The sequence below is a fragment of the Euleptes europaea genome, chromosome 6 (assembly GCF_029931775.1).
Source record: "Euleptes europaea isolate rEulEur1 chromosome 6, rEulEur1.hap1, whole genome shotgun sequence".
Classification (NCBI taxonomy): domain Eukaryota; kingdom Metazoa; phylum Chordata; class Lepidosauria; order Squamata; family Sphaerodactylidae; genus Euleptes; species Euleptes europaea.
In genome coordinates this window covers 16,951,211-16,976,658 of record NC_079317.1, presented here as the reverse complement: position 1 = coordinate 16,976,658, position 25,448 = coordinate 16,951,211, and the positions used below count along the sequence as shown (strand labels likewise).

At 45.4% G+C, this 25,448-nt stretch overlaps 1 protein-coding gene across 2 annotated transcripts in view; it reads right to left on the bottom strand.

Annotated features, from left to right (window-relative positions):
• The window catches only part of CDC42BPB (CDC42 binding protein kinase beta), a 149,593-nt gene that overhangs the window by 24,618 nt on the left and 99,527 nt on the right, over positions 1-25,448 (bottom strand). The window contains exons 20-29 of one of the 2 annotated variants that reach the window (XM_056850682.1): positions 21,783-21,877; positions 21,622-21,701; positions 16,655-16,705; positions 10,755-10,844; positions 10,232-10,306; positions 9,696-9,801; positions 6,716-6,852; positions 3,163-3,302; positions 2,038-2,119; positions 485-701 (exon numbers count right to left, since the gene is read on the bottom strand). In XM_056850682.1, the coding sequence (XP_056706660.1) occupies positions 485-701; positions 2,038-2,119; positions 3,163-3,302; positions 6,716-6,852; positions 9,696-9,801; positions 10,232-10,306; positions 10,755-10,844; positions 16,655-16,705; positions 21,622-21,701; positions 21,783-21,877 (1,073 nt within the window). The remainder of the gene's footprint in view (positions 1-484; positions 702-2,037; positions 2,120-3,162; positions 3,303-6,715; positions 6,853-9,695; positions 9,802-10,231; positions 10,307-10,754; positions 10,845-16,654; positions 16,706-21,621; positions 21,702-21,782; positions 21,878-25,448) is intronic. The other variant, XM_056850683.1, reaches the window with a different exon arrangement.

Genomic DNA, 25,448 nt, shown 5'->3' with positions numbered 1-25,448 from the left:
GCTGTGGCTCAATGGTAGAGCATCTGCTTGGCATACAGAAGGTCCCAGGTTCAATCCCCAGCATCTCCAGTGAAAGGGACTAGGCAAGAAGGAGATGTGAAAGACGTCTGCCTGAGACCCTGGAGAGCAGCTGCTGGTCTGAGTACATGATACTGACTTTGATGGACCAAGGGTCTGATTCAGTAGAAGGCAGCTTCATGTGTACTTTAAGATGTGTGAGTTAAGCTATTCCCCTCCCCCCCCCCACACACACCCTTAAGCATGAGGCAATGGGCACGGAAACAACAAAATTTATTCAAGAACTGCAGATGCCTCCTGCAAGCAGAGTTAATCATAGTTAGCTTTTCAAAATCAATTAGTGAATGTCACACCGCCACGCTTCTCAAGGCGGCGATACGGATGAAGAATGTATTTAAGGATGCCGCAGCAGCGCAACGCAGGAGCTCCACTTGCCGTTTCCCATCCCTCATTATAGTCGACGTACCTATAATAGCGGCAGCCAGGCTGGCTTTAATGAGAGGCAGCGTGCTGTCGTAGGCTTCTTGTGGAATATGTACAACTTGGTTCTTCAGCTTGTTTTTGTGCAGGATAGACTGCAGCCCCTCCAGGATTCCCACCCACTTTCGCTTCTCGTTCTCGTTTTCCGTTAGGATCAGCAGAGAGCAGGTCTTTGAAGGCAAGCCTAAGAGAGACGCCGTCACCTTGACAGCCAGAGGAGGCAAAACGATAACAGCCTGAGTGAAATCTGTTCTTTTCTACAGCGCAGGAGAAGCGCTCGCATTGGCTGCAGCAACCGGCAAATGCATTACAACGCGACACATCGGAAAAAAGGAGACGGCTTTCAGGATGCAGTTTGGATTGTGCTAAAAATGTTTCTTCAAAAGGATCGGTTTATTCAAATCCACATTCATTCTGACTTTGTCGCTACTTCTCCACTCAGTTTTAACATAGCAGAGAATTTTTACACTTGAATATTTCCAAGTGCAAACAGTAGCCACCTGTATTGGGCTGGTTTCTGTGGGATGTGCGTTCAGGTGCGCATCCCCCATCTCCATTCTATCACTCACACACGGTATTTTAAGCTAGTGGAGATGCTGGACAGCAATATATCTAAGTACATTTCAAGACATAATGGCCCAAACACCTTGGCAATAAAAACACATTCGCCCTATCATCCTAACATCTTGGAATTAGTTTTGCTCCATTTTGCAAGGGTACGCAAAAAACTACTGGTGTGTATGCTTGTGGACGCTTTTCACAGGGGAGAGAAACGGTTCTCAAAATGTACCCTCATCCCAAGTTTCAACTCTGTACTATTTAAATTTTATCTTTACCGCATAGCAGGATGACAGGTGACTAATCTATTCTGGGGCACTTTGGTAATCTACGTGTGTTCGACAGATTGCTAAAATGAGTAGTTCAGGTTTCATAAAACATAACCAAGTCAACTTCATCTGGGCTGTCTGCTACTACACTTCCTGAGTCATTAACTAAGACAGCAGAGGAGCAGAACCCATGCAATTACTTCTGGACTGAGAAAAATGAGTTCTGTTTGCGCCCCAGTAAACTTAAACTGTGAACAGCCAGGTGTAAGATACCTACTGCTTGCCCCCGGGCAAAATTTTGAATCCTGTACATGCAGTATGTGTGACAGGATTGTGAAATCATCCTGTAAATATATTTCAGTGTTGTCCCATCGCCTTAAGCTTTTGCTAGCATAACCTGAGTGACAAGGCCATCAATTTCTATAACAGAATATTAGGAACCATTTACAGACAGGAAAGTGGCAAACTGTAAAACACCCTGCTGAGCGTTTCAAGCTCCTTTAATTCAACTTTATAATGCTTCTCTCTGCCAATTCAAAACCATTCAGTAAAACAGGCTTAAAAAACTAAACTAAACTAACTTTAGAGATTTAGACTGGGCAATATAGTCCATCGATAGAAATAAGGTCCACTGAAATATAGTCCATGGATAATGGTTACAACATATATATAAACCAAACCATGTTTAAACAAACAGATCAAATAGTCATACCCTGAATATGCAAGGGATGTCTTTGCGGGTTGCATGTATAACATCTGATGCTAGGACAGAGCTCACACAGAAGTCTTCATCTCTGGGAAGAAACCAAATGACAAGAGTCATTGAATAGAGCAAAAGTTAACCAGCCCTTTTCCATAGCAAACAAGTGAAGCTTTACTAGATGGAATTTGAGGTTCGTCAGATCGGGGGTGGGGGGAATTCACAGATAAGCCCAATATCGAGTGAATGTGGGTACAGATAATCCCTATCTCAAGAGAATGCGGATACACATACAATTTCTATCAATTAAAGAAAGCAGGCAGAGAGAGAAAGCTCCAGAGAGGTAGCCATGTTAGTCTATTGCAGCAGAGCATAAGACGGGTAGCATCTTAGAGACTAGAATCAGAGTTGGAAAGGACCACAAGAATCATCTAGTCCAACCCTTTGTACAATGCAGGCAATTCACAACTACCTCCCCTCCACACACCCCAGTGACCCCTACTCTATGCCCAGAAGATGGCCAAGATGCCCTCCCACTCATCATCTGCTTAAGGTCATAGAATCAGCATTGCTGACAGATGGCCATCTAGCTTCTTCTTAAAAACCTCCAGGGAAGGAGAGCTTACCACCTCCCGAGGAAGCCTATTCCACTGAGGAACCGCTATGTTAGAAAATTCTTCCTAATGTCTAGACGGAAACTCTTTTGATTTAATTTCAATCCATTGGTTCTGGTCCGAACATTTGGGGCAACAGAAAACAACTCAGCACCATCCTCAATATGACAGCCCTTCAAGTAGTTGAAGATGGTTATCATATCCCCTAAATATCATATCCCATAAATGTTATTAGTCATCCACTAATAACATTTATTCCAGTATGAACTTTATTGGGAGGAAGAGCAGGCAAAAGTACATGGGAATCCGAGGGACTGCTCTTCTTTGGCATCAGGGACAAATGTGTGCACACAGACATGGTGTAGGTTTTCCTAATATGCTTTACTAATGAAGCGCTGGCTGTTTCATCATTCAAACCGCAGATTAACTGGATGGGCCTGATTTTTTTGTGCGCTTCCCAAGAGCCAGCGTAAACTTGCCATGCAGGGGACTGACCACTATAATGACGGAGGCCAGCACAGACCTGAGATCCAACACCTGACTTGCGACGACTCCTGGCTGAGTGGATTTCCCTTCAGGCACGTCGTAAAGGAAGAGTTTACAGTCACAGACCACCGCGTAGGCCCGCTGCCATCCTTTCTTAACGCCTGTTGGCTTGGGAACCTGCAAATACATCCATACATTTATACGTGTACACACCCGTGTGCCACACATTGCATCACTCACAGCTTTGCAGCCATAAAACAGAAGAAGCAATTTTTTTTAAAAATGACCCAAATGCTACATTTCTGTGATAGGGGATAAGCTTAGGTACATATGCAAATATACTTAGTGAGTGGGTAAGGGAGGGGCTGTGGCTCAGTGTTAGAGCATCTGCTTGGCATGCAGAAGGTCCCAGGTTCAATCCCCGGCTTCTCCAGTTAAAGGGACTGGGCAGGTGATGTGAAATACTTCTACCTGAGACCCTGGAGAACCGCTGCCGGCTCACCAGTACAGGGATTAGCACTAAGGGGATTACCGTGAATTGTAAACAAAGCCTCGGGGCTATATCACAATTTGGGTAGATTGCGAGGGGGAGGGTTTTAGGCACAGTTCCAGGAGAAAACCACTTCTAGAGTTTGCTCCTTCTAGCTTATCTGATATAAGTACAGTATAACTAAGTCTCACACTGGGCAGCAAAGGTTGGGGTTTTTGTTTGTTTTTTATATATCAAGAAAATCAAGTGCCATCTACTTACTGCAAGGAACAGTGCACAAGAGGACAGAAAGGAAGGTGTTTTGGTTTCTGTCTATTTTCAGTTCAGTATCTGCATATAATTTGTTTTTTTCAGCTAAACTTGGTATTCTGGTACCTCTTTGTGTGATATCAAAACACAGGTAATTATTTTTCACTAATCTATGCATTTTCGTTGCTTGCTGAATCTGAAAGGGCTAAAAGCAGGTAATAGTGGCTTAGTACAGACAGAAAACCACTCTTAAAATACAGAACAAAACAGATGCCCCGAATCCCCATTACCGTAACAAACTCTAATCTGGAGAACCGGGCTTGATTCAACACTCCTTCACATGAGCAGTGGACACTAATCTGGTGAACTGGATTTGTTTCCCCACTCATACACATGAAGCCACCTGGATGACCTTGGGCTAGTCACAGCTCTCTTAGAGCTCTCTCGGCCCCACCTACATCACAGGGTGTCTGCTGTGGGGAGGGGAAGGGAAGGTGATTGTAAGCTGGTTTGTCTCTCCCTTAAGTGGTAGAGAAAGTTGGCATATAAAAAATGACTCTTCTTCTATTATTATTATTAATTTATAGCCCGCCTTTCTCACTGGGGCTCTCTCTCTGCTCCCTCTACGTCACCAATTTTTCCAGCATGCAGTGGCATTTCAGACTTTCTTGTTTCTTCAATCGTGCCGCGACACTGAGTATATTCAGGAATTGTGTACATCTGCCTCACTGCTCCCTTGGCTGCATGATTGTTAGCCACGCAGGACTTGTCATCCTGCCATAAAGACTCTGGGTGGGTGTCGGCAGCTGTGTGAGCTGAGAGTTCAGACAACTGAAGTTTGAACATCTGTCATTATGCAGGATGCGCAAAAGAGAAAGGTTCAGGAAGGCATTTTGGTAAAGGGATTAGAATGGAGGTATAAGAGAACAGTCCAGGAGGTTGCCTTTCTAAGTGAGTAGGATTATAGTCTGTTGCAGTGCTTATTTGTAGGCATCCTCTTGCTTTTACTGCACTTGCTTCTACCTTTGTAAACCTCTCTTCACACTGTTTATGGGCAGTGATACTCAACGGCTTAGGAGCCACGTGTGCGTCTCCTGAGCACCGTTCCCCATTTTTCAGGAAATTAGGCAAGGCTGATGCCCAGCGAGGCTTGTGGACAGCTGGTGATTCCCACTCAGTGCAGAGAGAGGTTCTAACCACCCTATCTCCTGGACACACTAGAGGTCAACTTGGAGGATACTTTTAACATAAGAAGTCTTTACTCTTTTAACATCTCTCCTAATAAAAAGTTTAGACCTTCAAAGCTTGCACATAGGTTTTTGGTGTGTGTGTGTGTATGTGTATGTGTGTGAGAGAGATATATCTGACCTGCAAGCCCTTTAATATTAATATGCTCTCTTTAAGCATTTGAAGGGGTGTCACTTAGAAGAGGGCAGGCAGCTGTTCCTGTTGGCAGCAGAGGATAGGACTCGCAATAATAGGTTTAAATTACGGGCGGAAAGGTACCACCTGGATATTAGGATTTTTTTTTTACAGTAAGTTGTTTGACAGTGGAATCAGCTACCTAGGGAGGTTGTGAGCTCCCCTTCGGTGGCAGTCTTTAAGCAGAGGCTGGACGAGCACTTGTCAGGGATGCTCTAGGCTGATCCTGCATTAAGCAGGGGGTTGGACTAGATGGCCTGTATGGCCCCTTCTAACTCTATGATTCTGTGTATCTTACTGTATGTGTGCTTGGTGAGCTGGCTCACAGGGCAACATGGCAGTCATGTGGCTCTTCAGGCGGATGGTAACTGTGGAAGTGGTTCTCTGCCAGCCATCGGTTTATGCCGTGCCACAACTTACAGTTTTCTGTTTGCAGTCTTTTCTGATTCTGCAACCCTAGCCATATTGCACTGTTTACTGGATGCCTTATGCTATCTTTAATATATATTTTTAATCTGCCTTGAGTCTCACTAAGAAAGGCAGGTGATAAATAAAGTAAATAAATAAATAACGGGCTCGTGGCTCTATTAAGATGTATGTTTCAGAGAATCCACAGGAGTCAAACAGTCCATTGCCTGCATCAATCTGGTAGACGCTTCTAGGTTTTCGATACCTTGACTCTTTGCTCAATGAAAACTAATGCTTTATTTCTTGCTGAGTGAGGATTTGTGAATGGCGGTTAAAAATAGAGTGGTTGTGAAGACTCCATTCTGAATATTTATTAATTTACAATATTTATAACTTGCCCTGTAAAAAAAGTACTCAGGGCGGCTAATAGCAAAGGTTAATAATTTAAAATAATAAACACTCAGTCATATCACAGCTATAGAATAATTTGTGACAAGCATAATAAGGAATGCTCTGCAGTTGTTATATTTTCCTTATCTGCACGCTCATGTTTTTCAGCATGGTCTGGTGGTTAGGAGCGGTGGTTTGAAGAAGTGGACGCTAATCTGGTGAACCGGGTTTGATTCCCCACTCCTCTGCATGAGTGGCGGATGCTAATCTGGTGGTTTCCCCACTCCTACACAAGAAGCCAGCTGGGTGACCTTGGGCTAGTCACAGCTCTCTTGGAGCTCTCTCAGCCCCACCTACCTCTCGGGGTGTCTGTTGCGGGGAGGAGAAGGTGATTGTAAGCAGGTCTGATTCTTCCTTAAGTGGTAGAGAAAGTCGGCATATAAAAACCAACTCTTCTTCTTCAGTGTCATAATTTGATACAGCATTGAACTGGATTATTAACGAACATAAAGATTGCCACGATCAAAGTTAATTGCTGCATGCCAATGCAGGGGGTTGACAAACCATGACCTCGTCATAAGTGTTCCGCAGATGAAAATTCGGCCTTTCCGACGGGGTCTCGGTGACTTACTTTGACATAGCCTTTGTAAGCTGTTCCTATTCCTCTCTGAACGTCCACTCCAAGCGGTCTCTTGGCTTGCTCTGGAGGGATAGGGCACACTTGGGGCGAGCTGTCTTTGCAGGAAACGTGGCAAGCGAATGAACACACTGAAGAAGAAAATGTGAATTTGTCAAAGCTGTCTGCCGTTACAAAAACCAGATCATGGAGGCACTGAGAACGTACATGAGCTGAGAATTGCTCAAGCGCACTTTGTTTTTTTCTGGAATTGCCGGTTGTGGTATTTCAAGTGTGGACACAGAAAGCGATGAGAAACCTCATTGCTCCTAAAATTATACGACCAAAAATTGCTATCGGGAAGTTTGTTGTTCCTTCTTCTCCAGCCAGAGTTATGTGGCACTCCAATGTTTAAGGTGCCCATGGGCTGTTTTGCTGGTTTCCCAAAAATGCTTGTAAGAACAAACATAACAAATCACAAGCTTAATTTTAAAAACAAACAAACAAAACAAAACCACAATATGGGCAGGAAAACGGCCAACCCGGCATGGATACCCAGGAGCTTGCAATGCAACCCTATGCGGAGTTACTCTAGTCCAGGGTTCCCCAACATGGTGCCCATGAGTGCCATGGTGCCTGCCACCACATCCCTTGGTGCTCACTGAGCTTTTCAGATGGTGAGGGGGACCACTGGAAGGCAGGGCTTGTCATTGGTTGCTTTCGGTCAACTGAAAGGGTTTTCCACGGCTGCAATAACAGGAAGCCACTGGAGGATCATGAGAGCTGGGCTTTCATTAGTCAGTGTGGTGTAGCGGTTAAGAGCGGTGGACCCTCATTTAGTGAACCAGGTTTGATTCCCCACTCCTCCACGTGTGTGATGGACTCTAATCTGGAGAACCGGGTTTGAGTCTCCACTCCTCCACATGAGCGGTGGACTCTAATCTGGTAAACTGGGTTGCTTTCCCCACTCCTACACATGAAGCCAGCTGGGTGACCCTCTCCAAACTCTCTCAGCCTCACCTACCTCACAAGGAGTCTGTTGTGGGGAGAGGAAGGGAAGGAGATTGTAAACTGGTTGATTGTCCTTAAAAAGTAGAAAAAATCGGCATATAAAAACCAACTCTTCTGCTTCTTCTAGTCAGTGAATGGTTCCATTGCCTCCAGGAAGTATTCCCTTTGGGGCTGCCTTGTGCTGCAGCCTTTTTGGGTTTGGCTCAACGTCCTGGGGCAGCCGTTCTGGGGTGGTGCTCACTGCCTGCTCCCAAAATTCCAAAGGTGCCGCAGGCTCAGAAAGATTGGGGACCCTTCCCCTAGTCTAAGGCCACTGAAATAAAGTGTTTTAGAATGGAGTAAGTCTGCAAAGGATTGTGCTGCTGGTGTTCTAAACAACAGCTACCTGAGGCCACTTTGACCAATGACTTGAATCACTAAGCTCTTTAAAAAGCTTCTGTATAGGCCCCTTTCTAAAGGCAGGAATTCCTATCATCATGGCAAAAAGGCTACAGAGATTACAAAGTTTTTTTACAGGAGTTAAATCAGATACCACGCTCCATATTTTAAATGGCTTATTTTAATAGAGTTCAGTTTGTTTTTAAACGATAGTTCTTATTTGCTTATGAAATGCATTTTTGGAAAGCTTGTCCAGCTCAGCTAAGAAAAATGAGCCAGTAATCCAAGCAGGTCCCTAGCTCAAATCTTGCCTCTGTCAGACTTAAGAAACAGCCTATAGGTAAGCATCTCTCTCGCCCCAGTCCCTGCCCCCCCGCACATTTTACATACACACACATAGGCTCAGATTCCAGAACAAAGGCCAGGTGCCCTCCTTGCAAATGTGTAAGACGCCTGTTATTGGCTTCTGGGCACCTCCCTCCTTTTTATGCAACTGGTGACGCTCTTGAGACTCCTCCCATGTGGCTGTCAGAGGTCTCTCCTACAAGCCACACGTGTGCCGGAAGAGTGGAGAATGATGTCTGCACCAACTTCTCTGCTTCAGCAGGCACAGCGGCGTTTAGCGTAGTGGCTTAGTTTTCCCCCACTCGTACAGCATTTGGGCACCGCTGTCCTAGATAACGAGGCGTGTTAGCAGAGGTGGGCAGGTGGAAGTGACAGCAGTCATTAGAACAGATTCCTGTAGTATCGACCTGGCGCTTTGGCACATGAAAGCAGCTTTGCGTTGTGCGATGTGTCCTAACTGGAAACAGGCCAATTGTCAAATCTAGAGTGAGTGGAAGAGGACCGCTAGAATTTTTGGTTCATTTCAATTCCCCCTGAATTATGTAGTTGTAAGCAGGGGTGGACCGTGAATTCTCTAAGTAATGGCTATGCCAGAGTCCCCGCATGTATCCCGTCATCGGTCTGGGAAGCTTACTTCAAGAGCCTTTTCTCCTATTCTCTGGACAACCAAGGACTTATACCTGTAGCACCTCCTATTTTGCTGAATTCCTGGCCAGATGTGTCTCCTAACGAAATTAAACCACTCATTGACCACTTTTGCTCAGGGAAAGCCCCAGGTCCTGATCTAATCTCCTACAAACTCTTTAAAGTGAATAGTAAATGGTGGGCTGATATTCTTGCTCCTGCATTTACACAAATTAATGCATCATGAGCCATTCCAACATCTTGGAGACATACTATAATCGTCCCAATCTTCAAAAAGGGTCAGCGCTCTGACCCAAGCTGCTATCGCCCAATCAGCCTTTTGTCTTGCTTAGGCAAGCAGGGGCCTTCGACACCACCTTCCGGTGACAAAACAGGAGATTCCACTTATGCTCTGGAAAAGAATGGTCTGAAACCCAAATGTAAATATGTGCATTTGGAAAAGGGCTCCTGCAGCCCACTCGAAGTCTACTAACACAGAAAAAATGCTCGTGTACACTAAAGCTCACGTGCTCAAGGAGTTTAAAGGCATGTTTTCTTTTCAAGCAGCTGCTGTAGAAAGATTTAAAAAGTTAAAAAAAAAACGGAGGACTGCTTTGGAGACTTAAAACCAGCTTACCGTCACAAGCGTAGCCCTGTCGGATCAATCCCACCATGAGGGAGGTGCAGTGACTGCATTGGGTAGGGCTTGAAAAGGACTTGATACTGAACTGGTGAGCTTTGGGCTGAAAACAGAAACTCAAAGGTAAATCAGAAGGCACAGGGCGAAGGTCTGCGGAGAAACTGGCCAAGCTTACTAGGAAACCGTGGCAAACTCTGCAAGACCCCATTTCATGGGAAGGGGTGGGTGGGCTCCCAGACAAACACAGACCCTCCCCCAGGTCTCGCGTCAAGGCCTGCCAGGTGATTGACAGTCCCCTGGTTCCTGCAGCCCCCTGCAGGATACAGAACTCCAAGCGGGACATCAAAAACGGCTGTTGTGTGCAATTCAGTGGGTCGCAGCCTGCCTTAACACAGTCCCGGTCATCTTACTGATGTGACCACACCAACACAGGCACAACAAGCGTACAGATGGATCATGTATGAGCGACAGCCATTTCTATCGCGCCCCCGCCTCCCACTTCTAAGCAAAACAAGTCATTAAGGCCCTCCTACCTTTGGTACAGCTAGAGAAATGGACTGAATGGTGGGGGAGGGAGCAGCAGGCATCCTCTGAAGCCGAATTGGTTCCTGAATTGCAAAAAAACTACAGTTGAGCAAGGGCTTTAAGAATGCCTGAAAATCAGAGCTATGTTTGGGCCCGGCGGTGCTTAAGGACGATTCTTTTAGAAGGTCAGCAGTAAGAGTGGGTTGCTGCGAAACGCAGCGCGGCTCCCGGTTTACTAGAAGAGGGCTGCAAATCGGAAAGGCTCATAGGAAAGCCTGCACTCTAAAGCAAGCGGCAGCAGGTAGGCAGTGAGAAAGTGGAGCGCAACGAGAAGATGGAGGGAAAGTGTAAGCAAGCCAACAGCGTTCAAAAAGCGTGGCACGGAAATGCTGACAAGCACCTACAAAGGAACACGCTGGATGCAGGGAGGACCTCTTCTTATGGTGTCATGGGCGTTAACACACTTTTATAAATGAAAGGCACCCCAAAGCGGTTGACTCAGGATAATAAAAAACGCTGACGACAACTTACTTCTTGCTGCTGCTCTGCGGTCACCAGGGAGGTTGAGGAACAGACCTCTGCCTTGGGTCCTTGTGCTTCCGGCTCGCTGACAGAATTCGTCTGAGGACATAGGGGAGGGGTAGGGGAAGAGGGACAGTGAAGAAAATCAGCTTCCGATAACAGATCTCGAGCGATACAGCAAGGTCAAATTGACCCAAGGCAGAATACAGCCCTGACTGCTCAGAAAACACTTACAGGGTTCTGTAATATCGAGCTAGTTAACACCTACGCTTTGAAAGCCAATCTTCAAAGCGACAATGGAACTACGTATACGGAGCTGGCTACTGTTTAAAAAATCCCTGAAATGAGGACATGCCGTCTGTCTGAGATCACGCTAAAGCCCTCAGTTATTGGCCTCTGAAGATCCGACGGGCACTCCTAATTTTTCGCAGGCGCGGACAAGAACAAAGCCAGGTCTACCTTGCAATTGCTGAGATCTTCAGAAATGTAAATCATTTTTGGAGGGTTATTTTTTTTGTTGGGGGGGGGCTGCCCTACAATACAGGAATTGCAGAGCAGGTCATTTGTTTTCTACTATTAAAGGCCTTTTAAGAAGTCTCTGAGACATTTCCAGAGTTTAGAAAAAAGGTCTTAGGCCACTGAGAAAGTACTAATAATTAATTAGACTTTAAGGTCAAGTTTTTTAAAAAAAGACCTTTCCAAATGCTGACAATTGGGAGGGGGGGGGAAGAGGGAGGAGACACTTCTATTATCCCACCTCCCCCGCCCCATTAAAAAAAAAAATCAAAATCTTGGAAGAATTAGAATGATTTTAACTAAACTGCTTACTAGTTAAGAATTAGAACAATGTTAGGTAATTCAGTTATACACAAGCAATATACTATTCAGTACGATGGGTAGCTGGGTTAGTCTATCTGTAGGAGTAGAAAAGAGCAAGAGTCCAGTAGCATCTTAAAGACTAACAAATTTCTGGCAGGGTATGACCTTTTGTGAGTCACAGCTCACTTCAGAAGTGAGCTGCGACTCACGAAAGCTCATACCCTGCCAGAAAATTTGGTAGTCTTTCAGATGCTACTGGACTCTTGCTCTTTTCTACTATTCAGTACACTTGTGAGTTTTGCTTCAAATTGTAAGTGGCAACAACATAGGTATTAGTACGCATAAAAGTACAGATATGGAGTGCCTTTCTGGGTGTATCAGAGAAACAGGTTTCTAGAAATATGAACCAAGTAACACAGTTTGAAACTATGACATATACTGGGGTTGGCACCCAGGAACAGCCTCAGCCTTGTCATTTGACATGAAGATGGCTTATACTGAATCAGACCGTTGGTCCATCGAGGTCGGCATTGTCTCCTCAGACAGGCAGCAGCTTTCCAGTGTCTCAGGCAGAGGTCTTTCATATTGCCTGCTACCTGATCCTTTCACCTGGAGATGCCAGTGACTGAACCTGGGACCTGCCGCGTGTCAAGCAGATGCTCTACCACTGAGCTTTACCACTGAGCCACAGACCCTCCACAGACTTCAAACTGCAGCCAGTTGTATTCCATGAAAAGGCACTCCTAGGGAGGCAGGGAACACTAAAAAAAGGTACAGAATGTGATGCAGGAGACTACAGCAGGAAGAAGACGGTGGCGGCAGGGGGGATAAGCAGAAACTAGCCCCCCCTCCTTGCACAAGCAGGTCCCTGTCTATATTCCAAGCAGATGTAAACACATCTGGGCTGTAGTGATACGCAGTCCCAGAAAACTTCAAAGAAAGAAATGTCTTACAAAGCACACACACTACAACAGAGTTCTTCTACAATGGTTACAATAAAATAACTCTACTTAGGTGTTTCTGTGGAGTTTTCAAGTGTTAAAAATACTTCATGCACAGTATCTGGAACACATGAAGCTGCCTTCTACTGAATCAGACCCTTGGTCCGTCAAAGTCTGTATTGTCTACTCAGACCGGCAGTGGCTCTCCAGGGTCTCAGGCAGAGAAAGGTCTTTCACATTTCCTACTTGCCTAGTCCCTTTAACTGGAGATCCTGGGGATTGAACCTGGGACCTTCTGCATGCCAAGCAGAGGCTCTACCACTGAGCCACAGCCCCTCCCCTTGCGGTCCCTACTACAACAAGGGTGTAAAAGTAGGTCAGTACAGATGGGGGCTGAGGCTAAGAGAGCACAGCCACCTAAGGCAGGAGTGATATTCCACCCAGGGACTTCCTAAATGACATGTGTTGGGCCATGGGTGTACAACTGAATGTGCATCTGGGGAACTCAACTTGAAAAGTGCTCATTCACTCGGTGTTGTGAGGGAGCGCTGCGAGGGAAGAGAAGGGGCTTCTGGTTTCCCCCCCACACACCCCACTTTTGCAAGTGGAAAGGGGGCAGGGAGCACTGGGTAGGATACATGGAGCCCGAGAAAAGGAGCGAACCCTTTCTGCTGGAGAAAGTGGGGTGGGAGTGAAACAGGAAGCTCTTTCCCCTCCATTGCAGAGCTGAGAGGAGGAACGCCTTTTTGAGGTGAGTTCCCCTGATGCAAGTCTAACACTGACTCCGATCGTGCATCCGTGACCTGTCACTTGTCAGGTGTGTCGTAGGGCTTGGCCCTGAGCCTCTTCACCACTGCAGTTTGTATTATGCAAAATTTCGGTATAAACTCTTTTGGGCTTTTGATACTGTGCAGTCGATTGCAATAGCTGTCAACAGCATGAATTGCTCTCTACAAGCACACAGAGCCCTTAAAGCGTCGTAAAATGGAAGCAGGAAGACGGTAAAAATATTGCTGTAAAGTTCATCCTGAGATGAAATGGGGGTTTCTTTCTTTCTTTCTTTTTTTAACTAGGGAGGATTAAGAAGGGGCTTCTGCCTTCCTAATAACGTTTTCTGTTTAATTCATTTGGAATTACTGCTAATTAAGGCCCATTTCTTCCAACAGATAACCTCCTGGTGAAATGAGTGCGGAGTTTCCACAGTTATAGAACTCCCTTGATAGATCCTGTTTTATTTTTTTATTTTTTAAAAAGGCTACTGATTTAAAAAAGGCTACTAATACTGATGTATATTAACTGGGGGTATCAACTGAACTGTTTCGTAAATTAATAATAATCTTAAACATATCCATGTATAGCCCTGCTGAAGTCAATGGGACTTTTTTGCCCTTTTTCTATTTTATCATTTTTAAAATAGGTTTTTATTCTCTGTGGCAGCTGGGAAGCCTCTTTGGTGGCGACATGGCTGCGCCACTCCTGGCCACCACACAACCCCCCCTTCCAGGAATGGGCTGCCCATATGTATTTCCATATGAGCTTTCATGAGTCACAGTTCACTTCTTCAGACAGATGTTTGACAGGAAAATTGATCTGGGAACTTTTATGGGGAAGACTGCCTTTGGAGGTAGGCTGCCAAGTCTTGGTGTGAATTATACCATGAGTCTTGTGTGTGTGTGTAAAGTGCCGTCAAGTCGCAGCCAACTTATGGCAACCCCTTTTGGGGGTTTTCATGGCAAGAGACTAACAGAGGTGGTTTGCCAGTGCCTTCCTCTGCACAGCAACCCTGGTATTCTTTGGCGGTCTCCCATCCAAATACTAACCAGGGCTGACCCTGCTTAGCTTCTGAGATCTGATGAGATCAGGCTAGTCTGGGCCATCCAGGTCAGGGCACCCATGAGTCTTACAAGAGTAAATTCTCGATGCAAGGGGAAACGGGAAGAGCTGATGCGCAAAGGTCAGGTATGAATCTCACTATATGTCAACAGAATTAGCAGCTACACATACTGGATGGTAAGAGAGGTCACATTCAAACATATAAGCAAATAGTTTAAGCGAAAATTAACTGACACTGATACAAGATTCTAGTCTGATAAAACATGTTAAGAAGAGCAAATTAAAATTCCCCAAAAAAGTTTCCAGTAGAACTATTAGATTGTATTGAGGAAATCCAAGTCTCTATTTACGCCAAGATGACCTGTAGTGTTTAATTTTTTGATGAATTCTATTTCATCATTTTCATGTTATATATTCCCTTTGATTCCCCCCCCCCCCATTTTTGGTAGGACATTGACTTTCAGGGTATAATGTACTCAAAGCCCTGACTCCCCCTCCCCCATCATCCCCATAAGAATTCCCAGTACAATTTCCCCTTTACATATCTATCTGAAGAAGTTGTGACTAATGAAAATTCATACTGAAATAAAAGTTATTCCCCTGGACTTTTGTTTTATTTTGCAAAAATAGACTAACACACCTTATTCAACTCTGCTGGCTTAAAATGTGCCCTCATTGACTGGAACTGGGCCCTGCAATTAATTGACCACAGCTTTCGGCCCTGATGTTATCTGCTACAAGAAACCACAATCAGCTGAGTACATCACTAAGACAAAAGCTTACATGGGCTACTGCTAAGGAAGAGCACAGTTAAAGTTTTCAAGCCAGAGCAGAAACCATCTGGAGGGGACACTGTACATCATGGCTGAATTATAAAAGATCAAATTCAGCTTTGCAAAGCTGATGTGATTACCCTTGCCTAAAGTTATATATAGGGCCCACTAATATTAATTCTCTTTGTTTGTTGAAGAACTCATTTCAAGAATCAACATGAGAGAACTGCAGGGACCTGGCTTTATGCTGGACAATTATTACTAAAACAACAAAAAATTAAAAGCTTTTATATCAGGCTTTTGTACCATTTCAGAGCAAACTTGGTCCAACTCCAGTTACAGAAATGTGGGTTTACAAAGGTATGCCAGTTTAGAACTTAAAAGCCGTGCTAGATTTAGCATCCGCCAACGGACAACGCAAGTAATCCCTAAAAGGTGAGATACCAAACCTTTAATAGAGGGAGCTTCAACAGTCCCTAGGGTAGTGGTTCCCAACCTTTTTTTGACCAGGGACCACTAGGACTTTTTTGTTCGGTGCAGGGACCCCAAGGTTCAAAATAAAAATTCAGAGAATTTGAAAATAAACTTTAATCATAACTGTTAGTTAAACATTAAACTTAGAATAATATTTGAATATATATTTTTATAATAGAGAACTTTTAATTGAAAATATTAATTTATTATGGGTTTATAACTTTGTTTCGCGGACCTTAATTTAGTTCTCGCGGACCCCTGGGGGTCCACGGACCCCCGGTTGGGAACCAGTGCCCTAGGGGAATGGGGCAGTTTTGATAACTTTGAGAGCGATCTTACTTGGAAGTAAGTTCCATTAACATAAGAACCTAAGAAAGGCCATGCTGGATCAGATCCAGGTCCATCAAGTCCAGCAGTCTGTTGACACAGTGGCCAACCAAGGTGCCTCTAGGAAGCCCACAATCAAGATGACTGAAGCAGCATTATCCTGCCTGTGGTCCAAGCACCTACTATACTAGGTTACTATTACTATGACCTACTATTATATTCAACGAGGCTTACCTCCAGGAAGGGGTTCTTAGGATTGCAGTTTCTGTTAACTAAATCAGCAGCCATTTGATTGCTTCTCCCAGGCCCAATTTGCAGACCTGAACAAAGCATGGCAGGATCCTGATCTTGTGCCACATAAAAATACTTGCTCTTTTTAATGTTTTGCTTTGTTTTTTTTATTGATTTAGTTGTGGAGCTGCCTTCAGGCAGGTTCTGGAGAGGTGGTATACAAATTCTCGAAATAAATTAAGGAATAATAAAATTTAACCGCACCATCAGGCTTCCCCCCCCCGCCCCCCCGCCCCCCCGCAGCATCGTACAATGGTCGGTCTGCAAAAAGGGCTTTTAAAAAAGGAAACGAAGCCGGTTCTACTTAGTTGGTTAATCTGCACTATCAAAAAAAAAAAAAAAAAAAGTACACATATAAGGAAAGCTTTTTAAAAAGGCCACTAGTTTAGGCTGGCAATTTTACACATAAAGGCTGCAGATTAGGGAGGCGAAGCCGTCGACATGAACTTACTTCTTCCCAAAAGGCTAGCAGAGAAGATGTAGACGAGGAGGAAACAGAGTCCTTAGTTGTGACAGACACGAGAGGATAAAAATGATCACTTATCACCCAACACGAGAAGGGACAATAAGCAAACTACCCAGACAAAGCAAGCATTTGGTGCAATTTTCAGAATGCAAAAGCAATATTTTTTCTGAAGCTCACAAATGTTTTTGTGTATGTTAACCACAAATTAAACCTTCCTAATTAATTCCACACCCCCCAAGGCAGTCTTTGGCGAGGTACCAAAGGAAAAAGTAACTTTGACCCGAGAATGAGCCCAGCCGCAGGGCCCCCCCGGATGACTGGGGAAAATGTTCTCGCCACTCAAGCCTCCTTTCTCCATCTGTGGTATGGAAACAACACACAAAGTGCTTGACGTATAGCTAAACGCCTCCTGCAGATCTTTATTTAAAATGTCATTTAACATCTACATGCACTCCCTCGACCAGCTAGTTCGGAGTTTCGGGCTGGGTTGTTATCAATATGTGGATGACACTCAGCTGTATCTGTTGAGGGGGTGGCCAGCCGGCCGGATACGTTGACCAGTGTCTGGAGGCTGTGGTGAAATGGTTGAAGCAGAGTCGGCTGAAACTGAATCCATCAAAGCTGGAGGCTTTGTGGCTGGGCTGGGGAGACCTGTGGTCAGGAAACCAGCTCCTAACTCTTGACGGTGTGCAATTAACACCAGCAGCGACCATCAGAAGTCTGGATGCCTCCCTTTCTATGGAGGCACAGGTCACGAATGTAGCCAGAGTGCCCTTCCTATGTCACCCTGACGGAGCCACAGTGGTTCATGCACGGTCACCTCCAGATTAGACTACTGTAACTCGCTCTACGCAGGGCTACCCTTGAGGCTGCTTCGGAAACTTCAACTGGTCCAGAATACAGTGGCGCGGGTCCTCACAGGGACCCCACAGAGTGTGCATATACAACTGGTGCTGCACCAGCTGCACTGGCTCCAGGTTGAGTACCGGATCAGGTTCAAGGTTCTGGTCTTGACCTTTAAAGGCCAAATCAGTCTGGGACCATAGTGCTTATGGGACCACCTCTGCTGATACACTCCCCCATCCCCAAAGAGCACTGTGCTCAGCTGGGAACAATCTACTGGTGGTCCTCGGCCCAAAAAGCATCCGGCTGTCCTCAACCAAAGCCAGAGCCTCCTCGGCCCTGGCCTGGTGGAACTCTTTCTCTAGTGAGCCATGAACCCTGTGGGACGATGCAATTCCACAGGGCTTGTAAGACCAAGATGTTGTGCCTACGGCCGAGGTCAGCAACAGTTTCCATCTCAGCTGGCCTCCCTTCCCCCCTTCTACTTATTTATATTTTACTATCTTATTCTTATTGTGGGTATCCTGTTGTTGTCCCTTCCCTTACTCTTTCCCTTCCGATTGGTGCCCAGTCCTGTTTTAAGGGTGTCTCTGGAATTTTAAACAGATTTGATGAGTTTTAAATTTGAATCGATGTGTTTTTAAAGTACTGTTGAAACTGATGCAAGCCGCTCTGAGCCTGACTGGGTCAGGAAAAGGCGGAGTAGAAACTGAAGTAATAAATAAACAAATCTACTGTTCTCGACTTGAAAGACTTTTAACTCTAATGCAGCCAAGATCTTTTCTACTTCAAGCTGCAGATAACACCTAAGATTTGGCAGCAGCTGATTTGTTTATTTTCCCTCTCTTATCCCCCCTCCCTCCACGGAGTGTGTGAAGAGGAGCATACAGCGTTTCATTCTGCAACAGCAATAAGCCGGCACCCACATCTATGACCAACAGGCAGCGTAAGCTCTTGATTTATTCATTCAAAGGCTCGCCAGCCACTTTATCTTTCTCCTTGGCAACCAGCTAGCAGTGCGAAAAGGAAATAAGGAAAGCCAGGGAGTCACAGAGAAAATGCTTGCTGAAGACCTATGCTGCACAGGTATAGGCAACGTGAAAAAATGAATATTTTACATACAGTATTGGCATATGTGATTTCCTCTTTACCCTGGCCGCTCTAATATTTTATGAAACAGCCCCCCAAATCAACGTGAACCGAGAGGGCTTAATGTGGCATGACTAATTCTGTGTCTCACTGTACTACACTTTCCTCGGGGAAATGCGTGAGTTGTTTGCAAAGCAACCCACTCGGCGGCAGCCAGGATTTCTTAAAACCGAGACAGGATGTGTGTCGTGACTCAGCTCAAATATAAACCAATAGCAATTTATCCTAATTGCTCAGTTGAAGCCTCAAGGCTTGTGGGGGGGAGGAGGAAATCACATGTAACCAGTGCAATGGGGGGGGGGGACAACAGGTTAAGGCTATTACATCTTGCCCTACTTGTGACCTCCCTCCCCCGCACCCCCCAGGAATGAATGGTCACTGCTGAAGCCTGGAACGCTGGATTCGAAGAACCCTTGTGCCTGGTTCAGCAGGGCAGTATTTTTCTCTCTTTGTTTGTTTGGTTTGAGATGCCGTATCCCAGGGGCTTACAAATGTTGGTTTGCTTACTATTCAGCCTCTGTGTGCGCTTTGGCACTAATTCCTTGCCCTCTACCAAGGCCTCTGGCGCAAACACAGGACTCGAGGGTGAAGCAGAGTCTTCACCTCTGCGCTGATCTGAGTAAGATAAGAACCAACCAGGGTCTCCTCTTCCTCTGTTTCTCATCTTCTCTGTTCTTCGTGGCAAGGGAGAGAAAAAAAATCCCCTTCTGCTCACCAAGCCCACAGGCACATGCAAATTGCAGGGATTTCTGCAATACCTGTGCTGAGCTTTGGATAAGATAAGAAGCAGTACAAGACTCTTGCCCTTTCTGGTCTTTTCTAAGCTCGAATGCAAGTCCATACGGGGGGAGGAGCGAGGTGGTTGGAGCAGCTGGACCCCTTCCTAGCCCAAGGCACTTGCCCCTGGCAAAGAGGGAAGTAGATTTACTGGTATATTCCACTTCCTTTTCCAACCGACGCATGACTTCTTGTTTCAAATGCTGTCATGTTCAGAGTGATGCTGCTCGGGTACATTAAGTGGGGCTGGAAAGCACTGTCAAGTCGCAACTGGCTTATGGCAACCCCGTAGGCAGTTTCCCATTGTAGCTAGCCTGGACTTCCTTGATGGTCTCCCATCCGAGTACCAACCAGGGCGACCCTACTTAACTTCTGAGATCTGACAAGATCGGGCCAGCCTGGGTCACCCAGGTCACGGATACAATTAAGCACTGGAGTTCATATTTTGCTTTCAGCATTCTTAAGTGTATGCTAACCTGAATGGCCCAGTCTAGCCCGATCTGGTCAGATTTCGGAAGCTAAACAGGGTCGGCCCTGGTTAGTACCTGGATGGGAGATCCCCAAGGCAGTCCAGGGTTGCTTCACAGTGCCAGCGAGCGGCAAACCACCTCAGTTTGTCTATTGCCTTGAAAACCCTATGGGGTTGCCACTTGTCAGCACTTTCCACCACCAACCAGTGTATGATCAAAGAAGCCATGTCAACACTCAGGGGTCCAAGCAGACTGATTTCCTGAGAGAGTGTTGAACCAGCGTGGTGTAGTGGTTAAGAGCAACGGACTCTAATCTGGAGAACCAGGTTTGATTCCCCGCTCCTCCACATGAGCGGTGGACGCTAACCTGGTGAACGGGGTTGGTTTCCCCACTCCTACACATGAAGCCAGCTGGTTGACCTTGGGCTAGTCACAGCTCTCTGAACTCTCTCAGCCTCATCTACCTCACAGGGTGTCTGTTGTGGGGAGGGGAAGGGAAGGTGATTGTAAGCCTGTTTGATTCTCCTTAAGTGGTAGAGAAAGTCGGCATATAAAAACCAACTCTTCTTCCTTTTGCAAAGTACGGCTGCTGATGTTACAGCTGCCTCACCCAAAAACAAAAGAGAGGCCCCTCTTTCCCCCTATAGTCTATGCCCAACAGCCAAACTTTACTATCTCTTCTTTCTGCAGGACACTGCAGAGGGCTTCTGGGGAATGCCTGTGGCCATTTTTCTTCCCGATGTAAGGCAAAATCGTGTGATACAGTACAGGACGTAAAACTGCCTGGCTCTGAATATGCACAGAGCTAGGATGGAAGGCCAGAAGAAGGAGCACTTGAAAGCTCTTCCTTTACCTAGTCTTGGCGGATAATGGATTGGCACTGGGTGATGTAAGGAGGATGTGGGAGAATTAACTTTAAAAACTTTGGTAGGAGGAAAGGACTGTAGAATGAGAAAGGTTAGGCTTATTTAACTTAACCTTAGTGAAAACTTAATTTGCAGTTTTCCCCTTTGTCTCCACTTTTTGGTTTCTTGTGTGTATAAGTGCCTTCTGACTCATGGCAACCCTATGAATCAATTCACAGTGGGTAGCCATGTTAGTCTGTTTGCAGTAGTCAAAAAGGGCAAGAGTCCAGTAGCACCTTAAAGACTAACAAAAATATTTTCTGGTAGGGTATGAATCAATGTTCTCCAAAAAAAATCCTATCGTTAACAGCCTTGCTCAGGCCTTGCAAACTGAGGGCTGCAGCTTCCCTTATAGAGTCAACCCATCTTGCCTCCTTAAAAAAAATGGCGCCACCAATTTGTAGGGTGCTTCAGAATAGGGATCCCCAATAGGGCACCCATTTATGTGTTTCCTGGCACCAGTCTGCTTCTTTCCCAAACCAGCTCTTCCCAAAAATAGCTAGTCCTGGCATTCATCCATCTGATGGAAACAGAAAGTGCTTTGGAATAACCCCAGGAGGCATCATCACCTTTGGGTTTTTACGGGAGCAACTGTTTGGATACTTGGCTTGCGTCCTCCCAACATTTTGCGACAGTCCCCCATCAGAAACAGAAGATTCAGTATTCCAGTAAGACTGAACAAGCACAGGGTTTGGTATAGGAGCAATCTGTTTCTCTTGAGCCCTCTTCACTTGCGCTTGCCACATCCCAATTTACTTTGTATTTTCTTGGGGTGATTAGGAAACAGAAATTACACACAAATACTCACTCTGAAAGTCAGATCATGAGCAAGAGGCGAGGTATTGAAGTACTCAAAAATGGAATCTTGGAAGTCTGGAAGTTTGAGACCTAAGAAAGTCAAAACACCACAATTGTATTCGAATAAAAGTAAAATGCTGCTTTTAAATTTCCCGTTCTCAAAATTATTACCTGCTTCAGTCCTGTATTTTTCCTCCAACTTCTTCTTTAAAGCTTCAACTTCTTCCAAGAGTTCCCGGTTTTTAATTTCTGATTCTTTTAGTTTGCTTCAAAAAAAAAAGAAAAAAAAAAAAGGAAAGAAAAGAAAAACTTTCAGAAACATTTGGAAAGTAGTAAACCAACACAGGCCAGGGCCTGCATTTTGCCTCCTCCCAAACCCTTGGAGCTCCAGCAGCATCCTTCTCTTACGTTCCGATTGTCTCAGAATTACTAAAGGCCTAGAAAGTTCAGATTAATCATATGATTAACCCAGGACCTCCTACTCTAAGACAAGTCCAAGCCCCTCACTAAAGGCTGCAAACCCGAACACACATAACACACTAATGGTAAAATGCCCCATCCTTGTTACAGTCATGAAAAGAGAAAGGGGGGGAAAAGCCATTCTCCAAAGAAGGAGCTCATGCTACCAAATATGAAAAAACTCTTTAAAACTGCCTGCTTCAGGAGGAATGTCGAGAATGTAGAGAGCAGCTAAAAGTCTTTGTGTTAATCTGCTCAAACCCCTGACATTTTAAAATCAGAAACAGGGAGAGTGAGGGGTGGGTTAAAGCTCCATATTATGCCTCCTTCCTCTATTCCTCATTAGCCCCCAAACTGTTGGGACAAACCAAACATTTAGGCCTTCAAAGGGACCGTTTTCCACGCCAACTTGTATGCTGGGGAACCCGAGCAATGGCCACAGAGCATCCAGCCCAGGGCTGGGCATTCCTGGACACATTCTGGGGTGCCCGGTAGGTTCATGCCGTATGCTGGCCAGACTTATTGTGTTCTCTTGCATCTAAGAATGCACCGAGAAGACTCTTCTGTGGCTCCACGGTGCAGGGGAGGGGGTTATTAATGACAGAGGGGAGTTTGTCCGCCGTTATTAATCCTCGCTTTGAAGAAACGCCCGATAAGCTTCAAAAGAAAGTCTGAAAATTACTGCCATTAAGATTAAATAAGCTTTCCAGCGAAACAGAACCCTGGGGCTGAACGCGGAGATAGCTATATGACCAAAAACAAAACAAAAAATACCCAAAATTTTGGTCGTTTTAGGTAACATTCCAATGGTTGATAGCAGACCCATAAGGGTGTAGGGGGGGGGGGAGAGAAGGAAAATCCCACCTCTTTGCAGGCCCTTGTGCCCTTATTATCTTGCACAGATGCCCCCCCATTGACCCTGCTGCATCTTTCTCTTTCTCTCCCCCCCAAACACCCTTCCAATACTGCCTTGTCCCTCTGACCGCAGCACTGAGGCTGCCTGCCTTTGCCCTTTTCTCCCTCCCCAACCACCACCTGGCTTCTCCACCCCACTTTCGTCACCCGCTTTCTACCTGCTTGACTTCTTTCCTACCCCACCACTGGCCTTTGCCCTGCCCCTTGCTGCCCTCGCTCTCACCTCAGTAGCTGCCACCTCTGTCTCATGACACCTTCTTTGCCTCCCGGGTGCCCTGGAAACTTTTATTGGGGTCAACGGGCAACCCCCAAATGGTGACTGAGATCTTACACTGTACGATCTCACACCCCCACCCACTTTAAAGTTGCAATGTCGATAGTTTGAAGGTGTTTTCTTTTTATACCCCTGCACCCACCCTCCTCAGATTCTTCTGTAAACGGGGGATTCTCCCAAGTTTGTAGACCCCCCTTTGGTGGGGGGAGGGGAATATTCATCCTTAGATATACAGACAATTAATTTGATGGTAAGAAAAGGATTATTAGGGCAGTACAATAAATAAGTAGGAGCCCCGTGGTGCGAAGTGGTAAGTTGCAGTACTGCACTCAAAAGCTCTGCTCACAACCTGAGTTCGATCCCGACGGAAGTCGGTTTCAGGTAGCTGGCTTGAGGTTGACTCAGCCTTCCATCCTTTCTTTAAAAAAAATTTTTTTTAATTGTTTTTTCATATATTCGATACAATCAATTAACATTGCCTTTCAATCTTTTCTAAATCTCAATTAAAACTAACATATATATAACAATTATGTTCCCCTACTTTAACTTCCCCCCTTCCTTCTTCTATCTCTGACTTATCTTCGTAATCCTCTTAGCAATTATTTTCTAATTCTTTATAAAAAATTTTTTTTAATAAAACCTTCTAGTTATTAAAAAAGAAAAAAAGTAGAAACAAGAAAATTAACTTAGTCTAAGTTATAACCTTTAACATTTTGCACATTAAGTTCATTTTTGCAATAAACAATCCACGCCTCCCACTCCTTAACAAATTCATCATTATCTTTTTGATTTACTAACTCAGTCACTTTTGCCATTTCTGCTAGTTCAGCCTTCCATCCTTTCGAGGTCGGTAAATGAGTACCCAGCTTGCAGGGGGTAAAGTGTAGATGACAGGGGAAGGCAATGGCAAACCACCCCGTAAACATAGTCTGCCTAGTAAACGTTGGGATGTGACATCACCCCATGGGTCAGTAATGACTTGGTGCTTGCACAGGGGACTACCTTTACAATAAATAACCCCTGACCTGGATGGCCCAGGCTAGCCCAACCTCATCAGATCTTGGAAGCTAAGCCGGGTTGGCCCTGTTTCGTACCTGGACCACAGAGGAAGTCCTGGGTCGCTATGCAGAGGCAGGCAATGGCAAACCACCTCTGTCTCTTGCCTTGAAAATCCTACAGAGTCGCCAGAAGTCAACTGTGACTTGACAGCACTTTCTACCACATAATAAATAAATCATACACTGATCAGGCCATTTGTAGAAAACCAACTAAAAGCACTAATGATGCTCTCCCACACCTGTTCTCTGTGTGTGTATGCAGAGAAGTTAATTCGAAACAAAGATGTGACAGAACCTTTCCTATCAGTACTATTTTTTTAATTAAGAGTTGCCTCCTCAAGAAATCTGCTACCAGTCACATGGCTGCACTAGATATAGCAGGCCAAAAGGAAAAGCAAATTACATTGCAGCAGACCGAAGCAAGAGCATTTCCCAACAAGAGTATAATACTTGTAAAGCGGTTATTAGGAAACATCCATGTAAGTCGACAGAGGCTGTTTTCTGGCTGCTAATGGAAAAAGAGAGGGATGTGGAATGGTATCGTATGGACTGATCTCCTCAGATCTTGGAAGCGAATCTGGGTCGCTACTTGGAAGGGAGACCTCAGAGGAAGACTCTGCAGAGGAAGGCAACGGCAAACCACTACTGCTTAATTGCTTGCACTGAAAACCCCACCAGGGGTTGTTATAAGTTGGCTGCGACTTGACAGCACTTTACAAACACACACAAACACAATGGAAAAGAGAAGCCGAAATTGTTGAATTCATCAGTTCAAAAGGAAGGCTACTGGTACCGTGCAATTAGAGCATGACATTTTAACTAAGTGGGGTCTAAAAGTATGGCGTTTATCCTACATTTTAGGAGAGGGGAGTTCCGATACTCCAACAGAAGGTTTCTGGGGTTCACCAAATACAGGGAACAGGCCCCCTAATGCAGCCCTTTCCTCCCTCCTCCAAAAATGCCCTGAAAGGGTGGAGGGCTAACACAAGCACCCTCGCTTCGAGCTGCCGGGACTGCAATTGTCCTGGCTCCCCACAGCAAATGTGATGCCTGGGGATGCCGGAGGAAGGGAAACGGTCAGCTGTTTGGATGCCCTCTGCCTGTCCTGCCACCCTTTCCTCGTGCTGTTCC